The 21,515-nt window shown below is 43.2% G+C and overlaps 1 protein-coding gene across 1 annotated transcript; it reads right to left on the bottom strand.

The window, feature by feature from the left end:
* Positions 1 to 379: 379 nt before the first annotated feature.
* Positions 380 to 15,564, bottom strand: blm (BLM RecQ like helicase). Its single transcript, XM_080512956.1, has 21 exons — positions 15,263 to 15,564; positions 12,775 to 13,499; positions 12,534 to 12,669; positions 11,902 to 12,005; positions 10,025 to 10,139; positions 9,280 to 9,935; positions 8,778 to 8,954; positions 8,575 to 8,693; positions 8,271 to 8,384; positions 7,302 to 7,400; positions 7,045 to 7,193; positions 6,840 to 6,946; positions 6,209 to 6,369; positions 5,699 to 5,894; positions 5,414 to 5,604; positions 4,294 to 4,438; positions 3,986 to 4,185; positions 3,241 to 3,436; positions 3,038 to 3,160; positions 866 to 1,079; positions 380 to 747 (listed from the first exon to the last, which is right to left on the bottom strand). Exons 1-21 carry the CDS (start codon positions 15,355 to 15,357, stop codon positions 564 to 566), a joined length of 4,206 nt encoding a protein of 1,401 aa, XP_080369082.1. The 5' UTR covers positions 15,358 to 15,564; the 3' UTR covers positions 380 to 563.
* Between the last annotated feature and the right edge of the window lie 5,951 nt (positions 15,565 to 21,515).

The following is a 21,515-nucleotide window of genomic DNA, read 5'->3' as shown; positions in this document are numbered from 1 at the left end:
CCGTCTGCTCGGTGCCAGTTGACAGACCCAAACAGCCTCGCATGGTGGTATTCTCTGTAGTCTGGCTTGTTCCAGCCTCGGACTGGAGATTGTCCTTTGAATCCAGAGCTTGTCGAGCGTGATCCTTTTTGACCTCATGTTTGCACATTCTGTAAAAGTCCGTATGAAATATTGTTTCTCTCCAATAGTCCTCTGTAACTGGCGCCATTAAATAAAACTATTTCAAACTTGAAATAAACTTTAAACAAAAACAAAATGTGACAAGGTCAAACCTGTATTTTGTTTTGAGACAATAAAGTAAAGGCAATTCAAATAATTACATTAACACAGTAGTGATTCCTTTTAATATCTTTAATATAAAAACACCTAAAGGGGACAAGACGGTTCTCTACAAACTGCATTGAAGTTTCAAAGAGATTTAACATCTGTACACAAGATAAATAGGCCGCCTGAGGAGCTCAGTGACGCAGGCGAACGACACGCCATCGGCTTTAAAATCGCTTGAACAGCAGGAAAGTTACTTTTGCAGTGAACAATATCAAAGTAAACACTGACAGCGGAGCTCAGCTCAAGTGTGAAAATGCCGGCTTGAGAAAGGGTCGCTGATTGTTCTGAGGCGTCGGGGCGGTCATGATGCCTGGTCTCCTGCCTGCCGGCGGGCCTCCTGCCGCGCGGCCATACCCTCGACCCGCAGCTTTTGACCCTTCCCTGGATGACGACCACGACTTATTGCCACTGTAGCCATGACTAAACCCACAATGCCGCAGTGAAGCCAGAGGGAAAGAAAGAACACAAAAAGGGGAAGATTTATGTTAGAAACAGATCATTGGCAGATGATGAACAGTGATATAAACACAACACACACCCTTTCGACGCTGAGCTTGTGTTGCCGTATCCTTTCTTCTTCTTTGAGTACTTGAAGAATGGAGCTTTCTTTCTCTTCTGGCCCTGTGCACCCTGCTTTCGGAAATACGTGGAGGACCCCGTGTCCTCGTCGTCTCCGTCCAAATAATCGACACGCGAGCGGCCTCGGGTTGTGTCGATCCAGCCGTCTCCTCCGCTCTCAGTGGGCTCTTCAGCTGCAGAGACAATCGCACCTGAATACTGCAATGAGGCAACACAAGCTAAAGTTCTAAAGATGGTGTTATAATAGCAGCAAAACTACTTTTACATGGACGTTGAGTTCTGGGCAGAAACCCGCCAGGATAGTGTGGAAATCGGTTCACTTGTTTTTTTTTGGGGGGGTCCACACTTTCCTTTGGCTTGCGTTCATACTACTCTACTCTTTTGGCAGATCAAACTGCCTTGAAAAGGTCATGCAATTACAAAAGCTTCTCATTTGGGCTATTGTCCAAAACAAACATGTTCAGAAGCAGGAAATTAGGGCTCCATCCAAACCTTTATGTGTTCTTGACCAGCTACTAGTTTAAAAAGTTGATTAGTACCGTCTGGTTTCATAGATAAATAGATTTGTGTGTCATCTGCATAACGATGGATGTTAATGTAGTGTTTTTTTTTTTAAATAAACAAGATTCCCTACAGGAAGCATGTATAAAGGGAAAGTATAGGACCTAAGACAGAACCCTGTGGAACGCCGTGTTTCACTTTGGTCTGGACTGAAGTTATCGTGAACGTGAACGAAGTGGAACCTGTGACAAATACAATCGGAACCAACTTAGTTCTGCACCTTTAAGCCAGAAGATGCGATCTAGTCTCTGTAAAAGGATGTTATGATCAATATATACGTTTTATTAATGAGCTTAAAGGTGAATTAAAGGTCAACCTCTTCTGTGTCAAGAACTCCAAAATCCTTCAAGATTTACTATCTGGTAATTTTATTTAATTTAACTATTAATTCATTGTTTAGTATATCTTAGGAGACTGACATAACTGAACTGGCTATCATTTCCTGTTAAACGTGTTTCTCCCGAGGTATGTGATAGAGATCAGATTAAATTCTCAATAACATAATTGACTATCTTTGATAATTATTAATCATCATCGATAGCCAAACTGCCAAAACGCAACATAGCTGGTACCCCGTGGACTGCACTACATAAATAGTCCTTCGTGATCCTTATGTGGTAAGAAATCCCTCCACATCCATTCATCTATCTAAATCAACCTGAGTGCGGCTTATGGTGTGACAGCTGTTTTCTACTGGATCCATAGATGGAACTGAGGTCAATATTGATGGGATTTACTTCCCAGAATATGGCTACAGCATTGTCTGATCGATATTTCATATTTTAAGTTATTTTCAGGGGTTATAATAAAGCCAGTTAATGTTAATTCAAATGATATCAGGAAAAAAAACATGAATTGATCAACGTCAATACTGTTGGTGAGGACAAGATCAAAGGGTGTGATTAAAATGAGTGGGTTCATTCATTCTTCTGTGAAAATCCAATCGTGTCCAGTAATGAACTAATTACAAAGTTAAGGCATTGCCAACATCTACATGAATGTTAAAGTTACCCACCATAAGGATTTTATCTGAGCTCAGTACTGAAGTAGAGAGAGTCTGACAATTCAAACAGAAATCCAGAGTTTGGTCCAGGAGGCCGGTTCTATGTCAGGCTGGAAAACACAGCAGCCACTTCTACTTGTTATGACAAGAGTGACTTTTAAAGGACTTCTGGATAGTTTAAGTTCTGGCTGATCGACCAAAAACGGTGCGTTTACCCGACATGGCGTTGTCGGCAGGACAGCCCCTACACAAAAATGTTTTTTTTAAAGTACCACATGTGAACTTTTAGAGCCTTTTCAATTGCCGGTCTTAACCTCTGGAATGGAATGGAAGGTTTTAGTGCCTTCGTTTTTTTTTTTTTGTTGTTTTTTATTGTTTTAACTTTTTATGTTTTGTTTATTGTTTTACCATCTGATTGTTTTTATTGCTTTAACTTTTTTTTATTCTTTTAATGTTTTTATTTTGCCTCTTATATTTTTATTTCAATGTACAGCACTTTGTCTCAGCTACGGCTGCTTAAAGCGCTTTATAAATAAAGTTGAGTTGAGTTTTATTTGGGTTCCTCACCTGGCAGCTGCCACTCGGAGTATTTCTGAAGGACCTGAATGACTTCCGCTCCGTACTTCTCCAGTTTGTCTTCAGTAACTCCGTCAATTTGTAGCAGCGCCTCAGGATCAGAAGAGAGCTTCTCTGCGGGAAGAAGCGACAAACTCTGCGATGTTTCAGGACTCTTGTGTGCAAGTGTGCGTCTCGACGACTCTAAAAATTACCGGCGATCTTTTTGAGCGTGGCCGTGGAGAAGATGTTGTAGTAGTGAATGCCGAAGGCTTTGCCCAGCTGCTTGCACAGATCGGTCAGCTCCTTCAGACACTGCTGAACCTTCTCCTCCCTCTGGGAGATCTTATTGGCCACTGCAGCTTTTTGTCTCCGGATACCAGACGCACTCTCCGTCTCATAGAAATTCACCTGGAAAGAGACAAACACACAATGTTTTTTTTCAAAACTCGTCACTGTAAGTTAAAGACAGTCCCAGATAAGGCGACAGAACACGTGTAAAATACAGACAAAAGCTGCATATATAAATTATAGCAGTGCAGGTTTCGTTTGACTATTTGCTTTGGCAAAACATCTCTTCCTCCTTGGTTATGTAACTTTAGACTAAACATTAAAATAATTTCTAAACAAAATGAAACTGACAGGATTTGATCATAAATAATTCACATCAGAGAAAGTTAGTGAGTCAATCTTTTTTCAAACAAACATACATTGTGACCGTCAGTTGGAAAACTGAATTGTGAGGATTTTACAGGACTTTTCCCCCCATTCAGGCACATTTTTTTTCTTTACATAAGAATGCCATGTATATATCATATCCATTTTAATCGACTTTAAAGTAATTAATATAACACTTAAATAACTATTTTCTTCCATTCCGTGGTAATTGATGAACGTCCTTTGAAGGGAATAAGATGCAAAACGTCACACTGCCTTATTAGTGACGTTAACACCCGTTACCTGCATGTGTCCAAACAGCACGTTGGAAGCGTTCGTTCCAGCAGAGATGTAAGTGACCGCTTGACCGCCCATAGTGATGTAGAGGTCCTCAACCAGGACGTCATCCAGAACCAGTTTTTTGAAAAGGCGGTCTGCATTATGTCGAGAGTACGCTCCTCCTGCTCCAAACATTCCAGACTGAACCTTCGCGGCTTTAGCTCCTGACAAAAACAAGTGTCCCCAGGATGAGAGGCGCCGACGCGCACAGATGAACAAACAACCAATCGAACATGCGTCACACGCTTTTTTTGCACGAGCGTATTCGTTACCTATGAAGATATCCACCAGCATGTTGAGCGTCAGTCGGTGTTTGCCGCCACTGCTGCCAAACTTCGCTCCGACTTTCTCGCAGTTCTCCTGAACGAACTTCACGATCCTCTTCACGTCTTCAGACACGTTTCTCATCTTGTATTGCTGTGGAATCAAAGTCCCAGTGAAATGAAAATTCGACCTCCAAAACACTCTGCCTGTCGCTTCTAAGGATGGTTTTTATGCTAACTGGCCGAAGGGTAAAATGTTAAAACACGGCAATCTGCGAGAAAATAGCCGATAAAACAGCGGTATTTTCGCTGCTGGGCGGAGCTTCTGACAATAATAGAGTGACGTCACTAGATGTGCACACGCCCAAGTTGTGTTTACATTATGGAGGATCAGAGTTTTGACGACGAAGAGGCTGAATTTAACGATATTTCATCATCACCGGGCATTTTAAACCCAGTGATTGATGAAGAAGACACAGAAGGGTCGTTCTGCCATCGGTGACCCCGTCTGGAACATGTTTGAGGAAACAGAAGACGCTTCGTCCGTCTCCTCGCCTCAGCAGCCGCCAGTTTTCACCGCGGCTTTGAGGCGTCCTGACTTTTGGAAGAACGACCCGGCTTCCTGGATCATGTCGAAGCGCTTTTCCGACTGCACGGAATCACCGAAGATGAGTCCAGGTATTACTTGATCGTCTACTAGCCGCGCGAGCTAGCGGCTCCCGCCGCCTGTGCTCCTTTTCTCCTCTCTCTTCCAGGCTCAATCTTTCGCTCATAAAACGCCGACTATAATTTCAAAACACTGTTAAAACTTCGATATTTAAGAGGGAAACAAGCCAATGTAAACACAACAGATGGAGATCTGCACATCTCTTGATGTCACGCTCATGAAGAAGGATTCCCCGGACTTCGTCGGCTGGAGATTCAAAATTCAAATAACTTTGTTATGCGACAACAGTGGTGGGGCAGAGTCGGAGAAACCTTAGAAGTAGTCGCCCAACTATCGTTTTTTTTTTTTAAAGTAGTGTTTTACATTTCACTAGGCCTTTAAATCGGCCGCTGTTGGAAATGGGACGACGTATTTGCATGCGAGGAGAGATGGAAGAGAGAGAAAAAGAAAAGTGCCTCCTACAATAGGTTTGGTGCAGTTGTCACAGCTGACGTCCGGATGGTCTTTGCAGAAGCCTTGGTTGAACTTCAGCTCCCCAAAGTAGGCCAGCAGCTGGGTCCTCCTGCACTCCATCACGTTCTCACAGAAATGCACCATACTGTGCAGGTTGTTGAAATGAGTGGCCTTGGCGTGTCTGTCACCTTCCCTGTCCACTGAGTAAAGAGCACACCGACGTCCCCGAGTTCAAGAACCACAGGCCGCGAGAACCGCAGACGACGAGGAAGGTGCAGAAGTTTCCCCACTCACTGCTGATGATCCGCTTTATGCGGTGGACGTCGGCGTACGAGTAGAAAAGTATGCAGTGGGAGATCTCGCCGTCTCTGCCCGCTCGCCCCGACTCCTGGTAGTAACCCTCCATGGACTTGGGAAGACTGGCGTGGATGACGTAGCGCACGTCGGGCTTGTCGATGCCCATTCCGAAAGCTATGGTGGCACAAATAACCTGGGAGGGGAAAAGGTGAATCCAGAGAATCAACTAAAAAAAACAAAAAAAACTGGGAGCTTGCAAAATGTTCTCACAATACACAACGTCTCCAAGTGCTACTTCCTTCAATCACACTGAAATATTTCAACAAACAATTCTCATTTTGCTTGTTATTCGTGATGCAAACTATGCAAGGAGGCAGCAGAGGCTCAAACAATCAATCATTTCAATGTGGTGAAACCTTGATTATAAAGGTTTAAAAGCCCCAAAGACAAAAGCCATGTGTGACAGATGCGTCTGTGTCATTTCCATTTTCTAAGTGGAGTGCTGACCTGGCATCCGTCCTGATTGATCCACTTGTTCTGCACGTATTCTCTGTCTCCGTCCCTCAGGCCTGCGTGGTAGGACAAGGCCAGCAGGCCTGCTCTCTGCAGACTCTCTGCCATCGCGTCGCAGTCGTTTCGAGACAGGCAGTACACGATGCCAGAGTCGCCTGCAACATGAAGAGAAACCATCTCTAAATTCAAAATGGGATTCTGACTTCTACTGAATTGAATTTCTAGGAATTGTATGTATAAATTAATACACTTTTGTGATAAACGCCTGTTTGCTGAATTGATCGATTCCAACTTAAATAACCCTTTTTACAAACGAGACTGAAATGTTGGTATTAGCTATTTCCAGTTTAGCTGGTGGTGCCCCATCTAATTATTAATTGATAAATAACCAATTGATGTAAAATAATAGTTTTTCATTAATAAATTATTTGTGATAATTTATTAACTTTTAAGTAATTTAGGAGTTGTTAATGAGTAAATGACAGTTTACCTCCATGAATAATTTACATTTTTCATAAATCACTTCCAGTGATTTATTACTTTCAGTAATCTATCACAGTAATGTTAATGCTAATAACCAACCACAAATCCCAACTTCGGTAAGAAAAGGCACTGGGTTATTTACGGGGGTAGTGCTTCTTGATCCAGCCGACGCAGTCCTCGTCCACCTTTTTGGGTTTCTTGGGCAGCACAGAGTACTTCAGGTTGATTCTGTTGAAGCTCATGGTGAAGCTGAGGAAACGTCAGATTGGGGAAAACGTGTCGTCACTTCTGGCTGCGTGGAGGAAAATGCACAGCTTCCAAAGCCAGTATGAAAAGGGCGCGCTTACACTTGTGGCCGAGACATGTTCAGTTGGTGGAGGATGTCTTTCTGCACGCGGGGCGTGGCCGTGGCCGTCAGCGCCATCATTGGTACGTTGGGAAACTTCTGACGCAGCTCGTGCAACTTCTTGTAGTCTGGACGGAAGTCATGGCCCCACTGAAAGATTCAGACGACGGCATGATTTATTTTTTCTTTTCCATTAGCGCTGCTGCAAATAAAAGCAAACTCCAAATTGTGAGCATTCGTGGAAGCAAGAGAACACACCTGACTGACACAGTGGGCCTCGTCGATGACAAACCGGGCCAGGAGGTTCCGCTCATACAGATTCTGGAGGGCGCAGATGAGCTTGTTACTGGCGCTCACCTTGGGAGGGAAGAGAAAACACAGATTCATTTCAAAATGTAGCTATATGGTAAACCGATTAATGAATCTTACGCAAAGCCAAAAAGTTCATTTATAGTTGGAGGAATACTTCTTGCTTTTTAATTCGAATAATATCGGAAATCATGTTTATTCCCTCTTCCATTCATGCCACATTTATAAGGAAGTTGTGGGATTTCATCTCACCAGGAGAACAGGAAGAGAGTTTTTGTCTGGGCAGTGGAACTAAGTTAGCTTGGTTAGCTAATGTGCAATGTTTTCTACCGTCTTTTATCAAACTAATTTCGACACATTTAGATCATTAAATGATTAATTAAATAGTGAAATTATGTTTTTAACATAATTAACCATTTAAATAATTAATGTCGTAACTATTACTTAATGATAGTTTTGCATTTAATTCCAATTCTAATAAATTAATGACACATTTAATTAATTATTTAATGGTGCATTCATTTCATTTTAGTGCACTCAGTCCTCCATACAATTCAAATGCGTTTTGACAATAGTTAATGCTGAAACGACTCAGATTCATGTGATAAGGACCGGACTGTGGTGCAACGTGTGAAATCTGAGGCAGAACAGAGCACGATCATGTTATTTAAACTCCACAACAATCAGGCACAGCAGCCTTTGCTGGAAACGGTAAGTGTGGCGATCACGTACTCCCGCCTCCCACCAATGGTGGCGCTGTGGTGGCGCTTCAGAACAAAACGGCAGCAATCAATGGAAGCATATCAGCCGCCGTGCTGTTATTATTATTCCCACAAGGTATTGTTACATCCTAGCGGGAATCCTCCAAACACAGATTCCTTTTACTTTTTTTGTGTGACAGATAACTTTAACGCTCACCTTTTCCGGAGTAGCGTACAGCAGCTTAATGATGGGGTCTTTCCTGGAAAGCTGCATATAGATCCTTGCTGCTTCACCGTCACTTTTCTCACCAGACAGACTCGTTGCAGGAATCTGCGATATTGGACACGACAAGATAACTGACATGAGTCTACAAGTGAGAATGAATCCACCAACTGTCAATAACTATCAGTCCATTCAGGAACAATAACCAATCACAGCTTGTTATTATCATCAAGTTTGTTTGTTTTTTTTAAAATGTTTTTTAAAAGAATAACAACAAATGACATGGGCAAAAACTTACATCGAGGGTGGTAAGTTTCTGGACCTGGTCAACAATTAGTGATTTCAGCGGCGACACAACCACAGTGACCCCTGGTGAGACGCAGGCAGGCAGCTGGTAGCACAAACTTTTCCCCCCACCTGAAAATACATCAAGTCGAGAGCTGTTCATATCCTCCGTGCAGCTTTTTGACCCCCCCCCCCCCAAATTGTGCTTTTACCAACCTGTGGGCATCAAAACAAAAGTGTCCTCCCCCTGAAGTGTAGCGTTGATCGCCTCCAGCTGATTAAACCTGAACTGATGGAGACCAAAACGCTTGTGAAAGATCTTCATCATCTCTTGTGAATAGGGGAAGCTGCAGCCTCTGAAGCGATCGTGAGCTGGGTTCCTGAAGTTGGCTTCTGTAAAGAGAGACGTAAAAGTGTTCATTATAAAAGCAATATATACATCATAAACCGTTACCTGCTCTAAACTCCCACAAATCTAAACCTGTACTATTAATAATAATTAAGCAGTACATTTTATTTGTAAAGCTGTAATCACAAAAATTAAATCTGAAAGTGCTAATTAGGTGTATCTACCAAGTGTATGACAATTTCTACTTTGATGATAAAGAAAATTAACAAACAAATGGGAATAGTGCTGATCATTTTGAGGACGGCAGCCAATTCCCTAATTTTAGATTATTGAGAAACTGGAGATTACGATTGAGACCTAAGGACTTGCCTGGAGAAGAAATATTTGAGGATTTTGTTGCGGACATGGGTGTCGTGGGTTTTTTCCACGAGGATTTGCTTGCTCCTCCCTCTTTCGCTGCCGGAGTCACATTGTTGCCGTTTGGTCCCGAAATGGAGGAGTTTTGAGGCTCAAAGTAATCGGGGATATCGGACTCGTCAAAATCGTCAATGTCAAAGTCGTACATGTCGCAGTCGTCGGCTTCAAAGCTTTCGGCGGCTGTAACTGTTGCCGTCTTCGACTTGACCTGAACCGTCTCCGACTTCTTGGGTGAGAACAAGAGAGTTGGGTCACCAAAGTCTTGACTGTTTTCTTCAGTAGCATTAAAAGATGGTTTGGAAAGGCGGCTTGACGGAAAGTCACAGCGACTATTATTTTCCACAGAAATAGTCGAGCCGTCTTTATTATATAAAGAGTTTGAGTGACTGAAACTGTCGAAGTGATTAGAGTCATCGTCCACACAGATGACAGAAGAGGCCTTGTTCTTGGAGTTCATAGAGTCTCGGTGACCAGAGTTGCTGAACGTTCCAACAGAAGTACCACCGGGTGACGGAGACGCTTTTAAAGAGCTGCGCTCAGAAAGAACGGCGCCGCCCGGCTTCTGTGCACCGAACCGGGAGACGCCACCGGTCTCAAGAACTCTCTTCCTGTCGGACGAAGCAAAAGAAAATCAGCAGTCGGGCTGTAATATCATCATCGCTGCATTGAGTAGTGTTCTGGACCGACATGGACGTACCTCTGAGCCCTCTTCAGGAGAAGCTCTTCTCCGCAGGACAGAGCAATCAGTTGGTGCTCAGGGATGAGGTCAACAAGGGCACAAATGGCCTCATTGAGACTGGAGAGTTGTTCATCTGTCAATGAAATAATTAAACCTGAGGAATCAACACGTACCCATTGAACAATTCATCTCTTGGAGTAATAATCCACCACCACAATGAGGGTCTGTGTGTTTATGGTGTTGCATTGATTGATGGATGTGCTGCAGAAAACTAACATGCCAATGTAATCAGATTACCTTTTCAAGCAACGAGTAAGGGATTACTTGAATAAAAAGCAGAAATGAGATTACAGTTACATTCTCGCAAGCAGGCTGCGTTACCAGGCCATGATTTTGTTTTGTGAGACTCGTAACAATGACGTGTCAGTCGCGGGACCTCAGTGTAAATGGACTTCACTTAAATAGCTCCTCACTGCTGCGTGAGCAGCCCCTAACTGCTTTACGTCATCACATTCACACACACATTCACACACTGAGGGAGGTTGCGGCCCAGTAAGGTGCCGTTGCTCCAATGGGAGTAGTTTGGGCTTCAACGTGTCGCCCGGGGACGAGGGACGGGGGAAACTTCCAATCCAACCTGGGGAAATGTCCCCTCCATGAAGCCACGCCTGCTGAAATGACTCCACAATGGTACCCGGTGATCCTCATGAGGGAAGAAAACCCTACGACACGCTCAAAACACCGCAAGGCAACAGGAGAACGGCTCTGACCGCAACATCAAAACAATGAAAAGCAGCTCCTCCTCGCTGTGGCAGGTGATTCACACCTCCGTGAAGCTGCGCCCTGCTCCATGCAAAACAGTGTGGAAATAGTCCCGATCATACCGCCTTAGAGCTGGAAACATTGTGCTTCTGCTGCGTTGATAAACAATTTCCCCCAGGAATTAATTAAGTGATTCTGAGGTTTTAAGGATACATTTTTTTTCAAGTTTATTATGAGACGGTGACGTCACGCAGACTCTCACATTGTCCAAATGGAACAAAAATATAAATCTACTAACCTCAAGCTGCCTTTTGAGAGAATACATGCAAACATTTGGAAATATCATACTTGCCTGCAGAGAGGAGTTTATTACTGCCTCATAAAATCAACACTAATGATAATAATGATATTAAAGCAAACGGAGCTCTGGTATGGGAATAGTATCGGTAGATATCCAAACTCCGGTATCGGGATTAGATCGGAAGTGGAAAAACGCAGATCGGTGCATCACTACCAAGGACACTTCGGCATGTGGACGGGTGGAGATGGGAACCGAACCTTTTAAACTTTCCATTGGAAGACGACCGCTCAACCAACTAAACAACAGACGTGTAATGACAACATAGAACAGAGTAGAGAGCAGGACCTGAAGGGTTTAAAGTGACAAATATATTAGCGTCTGCACTGCACGCCGTTTGGGGGAAAAAGTTTTATCTACTGCGAAAAAGTCCATCACAAATCTGACCAAGTAACAAGAAAGAGCCCCCCCCCCCACACACACACACACACACAAATTAAAAGTCCTTGTTTATTAAAAACACCACCAAAACCCGAAAAACATTATATTTAGGGATTAGCTATATTAGAGGTTAGTTAGCTTTCAAAACAGACATTTTTTTCAAAATAAAACAATTTTTTTGTTAAAACCTGCAAAATGCATCAATATTTTTTTAGATTGCTAAAGGGGAAGGATTCATACTTCTTACTCCTTTTCGAACATGAAAAGCCAGATTACCACATATTGAAGACTGATTATGTTGTCTCCTTTAGGTGTCTTTTACATGTTTAAAATAAAAATAGAATAATAGAAAAAAAAACAAAAAAAAAAACAATAAAGAGTGAAAAACACTCACTTGTTTTGCCTGTGGCACAATGATCATGTGTCTTTTGTAGTGTAGTGACGGGACACTTTGAGAGAACAGCACCGTCTCTGCTCTGGGCCTCAGACAATTTAAATCTGTTTGAAAATTGAAAAACGGTCAATGTTAAATAATGCACAGTACAAGGGTGATTTGAAACGCCATACAGCTTGTACTTTATTCCCCCCTTCTGATTCCTCAGCTGATCATACATTCAAACAGTGTGAAGCGCTCATCAAGGAAAAAACAAGACAATTCATCCATTCTAGAGCAGACCTGATGCTTTCATTTCGAATGTTGTGGTTAAAATCATACTGAATCAGAGATCTGAAGGTGGAGTTCAGAGTCTTCCTTCGCCCTTGGACACAATCTGGGACCGTCCAGAAAACTGGTTTACTGTTTGAAATGTTGGTCAAGGTTTGAGAATATCCAACAAGGCTAAACTTCTCCAAACAATAACAAAGATGTTTTACACCTTTGGCACAAATTATATTTCTCAAAATATTTGAAGGAATATTACCATAGAATAAGATAATAAAGGCCCCTTAATGCACAGAGTATAGGAATGGTTTCAGTTAAGACCATGACATGAGAACAGAGGATTATTATGAACTGAAATAACTCACCTCATCTCCAAGGAGGGAGTTGAATGAGAAGTGGCATCAGGAATCGGAGACGGTGGAATGCAATACATGTCATCTTCAGGTTCCATGTAATCGTCCATATTTATTGCGTCACGATCCAGCAAACTTTTCTTATTTCCTAAAAAGCAAAACAGGATGAACTCTATAAGCTTATGCATGTTTTTTTTCTCTAGTTTCAGGTATTCCAGAGACCGTATCTGTAAAGATTAAATTAAAGAGTTACCCGTCTCTTCTTCACAAGGTGCAGGCTTGACATCGTTGTCCTCTTCACTGTCACTCAAGACAGAAATAACTATTGGAGGGGGACGTCTTCTAACCTTTTTGACAGGACTTTCCTCGACTTCAAACTCTGCTGCTGCCGCCTCAGTTCCAGAAGGTCCCCGTGCCGCTGCAGCCTTGTCTCCACTGCACTGAAGCTCACTGGTGTCCAAACAAGACTGTTCGCCACTTTTGCTGCTAAACTCTGGCGTCGTCAGAGGGGCATCACGGAAAGGCTTCTCCTTATCAGCAGAAGAGAAAGACCTGGTGCTCTTCGCTGACTTTTCTGAACTGAAAGAGTCATTTTTTGCTTTAGCGGGTATTTCGAAATCATCGAAATCATCCCAGTCATCAATGGAGATCCCGAGAGAAGCATCCAGACTTGTGGGATCGACTCCATTGCTTTTGTCTGGGTTGGTTGAAGTTGGAGCAACCTTCGAACTCGATGCAGGAGACGAGCGAACTGTCGGACCGACGGACTTGGATTTTGAATCGACTAAGAAGTAGTTGTTGATTTTGGTTTTTTGAAGTCTCTCAGGCTTGTTTGAAAATGTCAAAGGAGATTCAGTCACCCAGGTGTTTGTCGGGACATTGCCATTTCGGCTTGCCAAAACATTTGAGCTGGTTACCTTCGCAGGAACTTCCACTTTGGTTACACCAGATGGTGACTTCTTTTTGAAACAAAAGGCCCTGAAAAATATTAAAGAAAGGAAGAAATTATTTAAGAAAATCAGTGCTGGCACCTCCGATTTCCAGATTTAAAAAAACCTGATATGAATACAACAGAAAAGTTTACTTTCTCTATGTTCACAGTGAAACTTCCATATTATGTATACATACCAAGAATTATTGATTCCTTTTGTTCTTTATCATGTTAGCTTACAAATTATGAAAATCGAAAACAGTATTTTAAAATGTTGACATTTTTCAATAGATCAAATGTTTTTCCCGATTTTATTTCAACAGTTGTAAGCAAAACATTAGTCAAACACACATGGCTGATTTATTTTGCAAACCTTATTGATCCATTTAGACCAGACCTGGAGCTAAAACAACATCTCTGGATTTTATCTTATCAAGGATTAACCTTTCAAGAAGTTTTCCATACTGCAATGCTCATTCACTTCTTCCTGGGACAGATCACCCCACTAACTTATTCTGAATGTCTAATTTGCTCCAGAGCTGGTTGGGAAGGATTTTCATGTGGTCCCACTAAAAAAGTTGTGGATGTGTGGAAAAAAAAAAGACCGGGACCACAGGCTCAGACTTTTCGCCACCCCTCGATTGAGGTAACAAGCACCGAGAAACGGGTCTGTGAGGAGGAACGACAACGCAGCCGTCTCCTGATTGGTAGTGACGATCGTCACTCTAATGATTTATTGAAACGTTGGCGCTCGTCTGCACTTCGTTGAAAGACAGTGCTCCACGAAGTGCAGACGCTCCTCTCAGTAACAGGAGAGAAGGAGCTTCAGCGGGAGCTGGACGCTGCTGTTCAGAATGAGAACGTTTAAGCTATTCAAGATGTGTGAGCTGGCCGGCCACTTCCACGTTCTTAGCCCAACACATACCCACGCCATTCTCAACCCCATCTACATTTTAACCATACTGTCCGATAGGCCTGGACAATAAACTGAAAATTTACTGATACACTCCGGCACACCATGTGTGGATGCGGCCCGAGTCCGATCGTTGCGTTGCACCACGTCACGTCTCGAGCTACTGGCCGCCGCACCATGGCTCTGTGTCGGAGAACCAGTCAGCCAGTGTGTGGGGACAAGCGTCAACGTTTGGAGCGGTTATTTCAGTACCATCCACAATTCTTGCTGTGGAAATCCGAACAGTCCCGTTTACATCCCCTTCACCTTTTGTGAGGTGGAAACGGGGCCTTGACATTGTTAAGCTGTAAGCCTATAGAATAAGAATGTGGTGCAGTTTGCAGAAAACAATTTGATTTTAAAATAATTTTTGGTACAATAACATTGTACAGTACTGTATGTATTGGGTGTGTTGTTTTTTTTTGCAACTTTGAGAAAATACTACAGTCATTCTTGTTGAAAGTTGGCACAGAGGTACATGGGAGCCTGTAGAATAAGAATGTGGTGCAATTTGCTGATAATGTCTATGAATTTGTGGATGTACAAGCAACATGCATATCGTTATGAATTCATTGTAGAATCGTGAGAAAATGCAACAGTGATTCTAGTTAATAATTGTTACTACTGTAACCCTCCACTTCGTGTGAGGAAAGGACGCCATAAAAACGGACGAATGACGTGATAAACAACACAGGCCGTGCACATTCTGTTAGCTGGGCTGTTTTTTGCGCGACACCGTAATACGCGACGTAAACAGGCATTCTCGTTTAAACCGCGGATGGCGGTACTACAGTACAAGTATACAACTCACGTCTGTGAGCTTGTGTTTAAACACCGATGCATTATGACCACACTTACCCAGCTTTAGGCTTATCCCGACACAGCCTGCTGAGAGCCACACTGCTGTGTCTCTCCAGCTGCTCCTTCAAGTTATTTTTTGGAAGTTCAGACATTGTTGGAAGGAGTGAAGCTAGCGGGAGCTAGCTCGCTAGCAACCAGAGCTCAGTTCGTAAAGTGAAGGCGCAAGTTTCCTCAGCATTGCACGGGACGTGACACGATATAAGCCTTCCGAGACCCGCGTCTCACGCGTTACTCCGTGGAGTTAACCCACCGCGCCAGTCTTCAGACAAGCCGCTTCATGCTAAAGGTACAAACACAACTGATGAGGCGCCCATTCAATACAGCGCGTCCTGATTGGTCCGTCTGGTTGAAGCTGAGCGGCAGTGTTGCGAACGCCTCAGCAAGGACAGTCGCTATTGGCTGGACTCGAAGTCGCTAAATGACGTCTTCGCATAATTTACATGATTGGACATTGGCGCGCAAAATAACTTCAAGCCGAATGCTTTGTACAGACCAGGGGTCGGCAACTTTCAACACTCAAAGAGCCATTTGGACCCGTTTCCCACTGAACATAACACACTGGGAGTGTGATTGAAAAATATTTTATATTTACTTGCCACTCCGTAAGCGCGCGGTGGCCTTGCGCATGCGCGATTCATTCTCAGTGTGGACGCAGTGTGGTGAGTGTTTCTTCTCGTCTGAGAGGGAGGGAGGCCACTGTCACACTGACAGCAGGTCTGTCACTGCAGAACCATACGTGCTTTCACATCAGAGTTGCCAAACACACTAGAACAGGACTATTCAACTATATTTTTGGGAGGGCCACATTTTCAGAAAGCTAAGGACCCGGGGGCCGGACAATTCCCAGAGCTATTATTCCTGATCTCAACCTGACACAATGCTCTGCCACATTCAAAAGTGTTTTATTTTGGTACATGGCAAAAAAGTACAAATCACTGACTTTATACACATCATACTGTTTTTGTTTTGGAACAAAGGCTGTTACAGCCCCATAAACACATATTTGAAACATCTGAAAGATTATGTATGTCTTTCTGTATAATTTTGTAAATTCTGACATCTCTACTTGTAATACAAATCCCTTTCTTTCAAGCAATCCACAGAAGAGAGCAAACAGATGATCAGAATTGAAAGATTAGCTGAACTTGCCAATGGATTTCACGTCACACAGTAGCTGAAAATTTTGAGCATCTGACAACAAAAGCTGTTTATCGAACAGACTTAATACCACAGCTTTTTATTTGTATTTTTTTGTTTTTGTTTTATTTCATTCTGTTTTTCTCTTTTCCTTTTTTTTTTTTTTTTTTTGTTATGTCCTTTTGTTTTTGCTTTTTTTTATAATTGTTGTGATTATTTTGGTTTTTGCTCTGTTGCTGCTCAGGCTGGTTTAATCTCATGGCAATTGGAAAATAATTAGATCACTGTGATTACTGTATTATTAAAAAGAAAAAAAAATGTATGTAGCACTAACAAGGGTATTGTATGTATCTCCCCACTAAGTCTTTCTCTGTCCTTCCTCTCCTCTCCTCTATCCTTTCAGCCCAACCGGTCAGCAGAATGCCGCCACCTCTGAGTCTGGTTTCTGCAAAGGTTTCTCCCTGTTGGGGGAGTTTTTCCTTTCCACAGTCGCAAACACACCTGCTTGGTCATGTGGATATGTTGGGCTTTTCTATTTTCTCTATAAAAGCAAATTGGAATGACTGTAATGTATTTAAAATGTCTTTCTTTTTTCTATTAAAAATAAATAAATAAATAAATAAAAAAGTAAACAGAACTGATCTCTGGGCCGGTCTGCTGTCATCCGCGGGCCGGAGTTGGCCTGTGGGCCGCCAGTTGAATAGGCCTGCACTAGAACGTGGCCAATAACACAAGAAAAAGTAGCGAGATTTGTTGCTGGTCGCTTTTCACAAAAAAAAAAAAAGTGGCCAACAGGACCTGAAAAGTTGCCAGATTTAGCGAGAAAGTTGCCAAGTTGGCAACAGTAGCTGTGAGAAAGAGTAATGTGTTTGTCCTGTTTGGAAGTGGAAGGAACCGGAATAAGGCCGTGAGGTGAAAGCTGTATCGTTTAAACCTGTTCCGACATCAGGACACTCCAATTCCTTTATACCGTTACAAAGATATATCGGTCCTGAGCTAATCCCGCAGTTTTTTTTTTGAGTCAGTGTTTAAAGTCGGTACTACTTTTTTTATACTAGCGTAATGATGTCGTTTGTCATGAGTGCCGCGTTTGAGTCACATGTAACCTGCTGGTCCAATAGGAGAGCGTAAAACATCCAAGATGGCGGCGACCAGGATATGATCTTACAGCAGTTCAGAGGAGGAAAACATGACAAAAACATTTAAAAAGGCACCAAAGATATGCTATAATGAAAGAAAGGAAAAATACAAGATTTTTCAGCAAAACATTGGGAATGTTCTGAAACTGTCTGAAATGAACATCTTGTATTTGTTTATAAGTATGTTAATAAAAGAGTCTTGATAAATGCTCATTATTCACTAGCTGTTTCAAAGAGCGATAATGTTTCATCACTGGGGGCCTCTCTCCACAAAAAAGGCAAACTTGTTGTATTGTCATTTATAAATGCACTGTATTTAATTATTATATATTGCCTGAAATGAAATAATAACAAGAAATGTATCACCAGCCGCCACTGCTGTCGAACAATGTTTTCCATGATCACAACTCCTGCCTCTGCTCTGCTCTCTACGTCCACTTCAGTGTTTTCTCTCATCACAGCACAGTATCCAAATTGCTTTGATGTCTTTTGGCTGATAGGTCAGATGGATCTCTGTGGATGATGAAGCACTTTTGTTCTTCTCTGGCCTCATTGTGCAGCTTTCCTCCTCCTCCTCCTCCTCCTCCTGCTCTTCCTCCTCCTCCTCCTTCTCCTCTTCTTCCTCCTCCTCCTCGCCCTCATTCACAATTCTCTGTTGGACCTTGCAGTCAACCTCCCTCAAAACAACACTCCAACTTGGAATACATCAAGCATTTTCACAAATAAGGGGAGACAATATTGACAAATAAATCTATCTTTATGCACAAACACAAATGTAAAAAAGCACTTTCAGTGACTGAAACTTTGGTCAGGCAGAGGCATTCTTTAATTGACGTTTCATTCATTTATGACCTCCAGAAATAAAAGAATATGCATTAAATATGAGTCATCAGCTGGGCACACAAACAGTGCAAAGTTTTGAACATTCACAATAGAGCTGAAAGGCTGAGATGGTGAGTCCCAGGCTCACTGATCAACACAATTTGTATTCAGAAGAGTAGAAGAAGGGGGGGAATCAGGGCAGTGGCTTGCCATAGTGCGCGCGCGCACACACACACACACACACACACACACACACACACACACACACACACACACACACACACACACACACACACACACACACACACACACACAAAGACATGCAGAGTCTGTATTTGGGCTGTACTATCCAAAAGTGCACATGCACGCACAGACACATGAATAATTATTCACGCACTTCAGTAATTCATCCAATAACAACCAGAACAACAACAAAACCCTGTGTGTAAACCCTGGAACCCTGGGGCTGGGATACTGCATTAATCTTCATGGATGTGCATGTACAAACAGACCCATCAGTGCCATCTTCTATAACAGGATGTCTCATTCAGCATAGCTACATCAACTGGTGGTGCCGACATCAATGCTGCTGCTGTTATCTAGGCCAAGCTGTTTATAAAGCAAGCAGCCACGTCGAGGCGCTCGGAGCTGGAGGGAGAACGAGGATGCGAAGATAAAAGAACATCTACAGGGCAGAGACAGATCCAGAGAGGTGGAGAAAGCAGAATGAATCAGGACTGGCACAGAGGCAATGACGAGACTGATCCAGGGAATGAAAACTGAAAGACGTTGAAACAGACATGGAGGGATGAGGTCAGGTGCAGAAAACAGCATGAACTACCACAGGCACTCGGCAGAGCGCATACCTTCACCAATGCCACATTGCTTTGCGGAACCGGGTTAGCATCGCTAGCATTAGCTCACATTGATGCTAACAAGCAGTGGCGTCTGGTGATACACTTCTTAGGTGAGGCTCTTTATTATTCTTTTTCTAATTTCAGCCAGTGTGAACTAAATTTAAATACAGTGCCTTTATAAACCACGTCACAACAACCTTGCCTTTTTTAGATTGAGAAAAGCCTCAGTGATGATAATTATTGTACTTTTAAACAGTAAGTGAATAGAGAACACTTAGTAAGATGACACTTACATAAAGAAATGAAAGCAGATGCTTGATTAGTCTGTTTTAGTGAGTGAATGTGTTTTGGGGCTGGTTTACAAGTCTGGGTTTATGTAAAACTAACCACAGGTACATTTTCACCAACACATCAATCCATCGTTCAAAGCATTTTTGGAATCACAAAAGACTTGCAAAATAAATTGTGTGCTTTTTTGAGCTCATAATTTTCCGTCGTTGACAAATATGAGTGTATCGAAACATTTATAGATGTTAAACCTGTACATATTTGTGGATGGCCAGTGAATTCTGACTTAAGAATCTGCCTGAGCATCACATCCAGCAGGGGGACCCACAGACACTGCAGTTCCATGCATGCAAATCCTCCCCTCCTTTCTGCTCAAAGGGGACTGACCTCATGCACTCAGCCAACCACAGTTAGCAGGAGGTGCTAACTCCAAGAGAAGCCAGCAGCTTCCCTCCAGCCAGGACAACAACCAAACGCCTTCTTAAAGACATCAAAGAAGTGGTAATAACCAACTGGGCTTTAACCTGAGATTAGTTAAACCTGATGTTGCCACATTCAGCACAAAGCCAGATAACAAGCCACTTATTGCAATCAGCTGTGATGAAGTAGGGAGACATGGAAAACATGCAGGACTGCAGCCCTCCAGGATGTCAGTTTGACACCCCTCCTTTAAGAGTGCAGGACTCCTAATAGATGCTGGGAAAACTGGCACAGTACAAACCACATTGCAGCCTTACCCAAACAAGACACGTTGCTGCATCAGCGCCATGTAAGAAGTGCAGGACAGGTGCATTCCAATGCATAAATACATGGTACTCTCCAGGTCGCCACCCTCTAATCAGCCATCAGGAAAAGGCAGAAAGCAGGGAGGACACAGCAGAATCTATTCTGCTACATTCTACCCCTGGCTTTTGAATCGCCATCCCGATGATTAGCTTCACAGAAACGGCGGCCAGTGGACTACAACCACAGCCGAAAGACGGCCAACTGGGCCTTAAACACTGGTGGCTGATGGTCATCAGCTCTGTGGTCTGCATGTCCTGCACACTGGGGTAGGTAGATGGTGCACATTAGGGTGTCAACTAGCATTGGATCGGCCCCTTCTGGTGCAAAGTCTGGTGATTGGGCCCTGGTTGAGCGCCTGGTGAAAGAGGAATGGCTTCCAGGGCTGGATGTCAAGGTGAGAGAGGTGTGCGTCAGACCATTTGAGGTTCAGACAGAACAGCACGTGAAGGTTTTGGAGAGAAGGCAAAGCTGGGAGCAAATTCAGTAGGTGTTGAAGGGGTTTCTAGCACAAAGAGCCATAGCTCTTCCTCACAGGAGTCATGCTCAGGTTGGAGCAGAGCAGGTGGAGATGGAACCCGAGGAGAGTCGAGGATAGCCAGCGGCTCAGATCCAACGTGGGGCTTCATCATGTTTCAATGGACAGAGTGTACCTTCTGGAGGTCATCTGCCACGGCAACTGAATAATCTACACCCTCGAAGGGTGCTCTTAAAACTTGGTAGACCTTCGGGTTACAGATATTCAGGAACCCGTTGTTGACGGGTTGACCTGGAGAACCATGATACAGAAAGTGGACCGGTTGGCCGCTGAGCCAGCCCCGAGTGGACAGCCTGCAGCATCACCCACAACCAGCCAAACACTTGAAAAAGGGATTACTAATCTCAATGTGATTCTCCTGGCTCAATAAAGGTACAAAAAAACAAACAAAAAGGAACGCAGGACTCCCAGCAGATGCCAGAGAACACTGGCATGGCACAAATCATACTGCAGCCTCATGCCAATGAGCCACGTCACTGCGTCACTGCGTCACTGCATCACTGCGTCTTAGCAGCGAATCAGAGGCGCAATCCATCCTGCTACATATATAATCATGTCATGTTGAACAAAGCCAACACTTTAGGTATTAACTTGCTCCACCCACATGAAGCCAGCATTATAGATATTAGCCAGTACCAACCACAGGAAGCAGGCACTTTAGATATTAACCTGCACAATTCACACTG

The sequence above is a fragment of the Blennius ocellaris genome, assembly GCF_963422515.1.
Source record: "Blennius ocellaris genome assembly, chromosome: 17".
Lineage (NCBI taxonomy): Eukaryota > Metazoa > Chordata > Actinopteri > Blenniiformes > Blenniidae > Blennius > Blennius ocellaris.
This window is presented reverse-complemented; position numbering and strand designations above follow the sequence as displayed.

What these genes read in the sequence shown, in the direction of transcription:
- blm (XM_080512956.1), bottom strand. Translation starts at nt 15,357, where the DNA reads ATGTCTGAACTTCCAAAAAATAACTTGAAGGAGCAGCTGGAGAGACAC. An exon ending in CTCAAATATTTCTTCTCCAG is followed by an intron (nt 8,955 to 9,279) that starts GCAAGTCCTTAG and finishes CTCTCTTTACAG; the next exon opens with AAGCCAACTTCAGGAACCCA. An exon ending in TCAATCAGGACGGATGCCAG is followed by an intron (nt 5,895 to 6,208) that starts GTCAGCACTCCA and finishes TTCCCCTCCCAG; the next exon opens with GTTATTTGTGCCACCATAGC.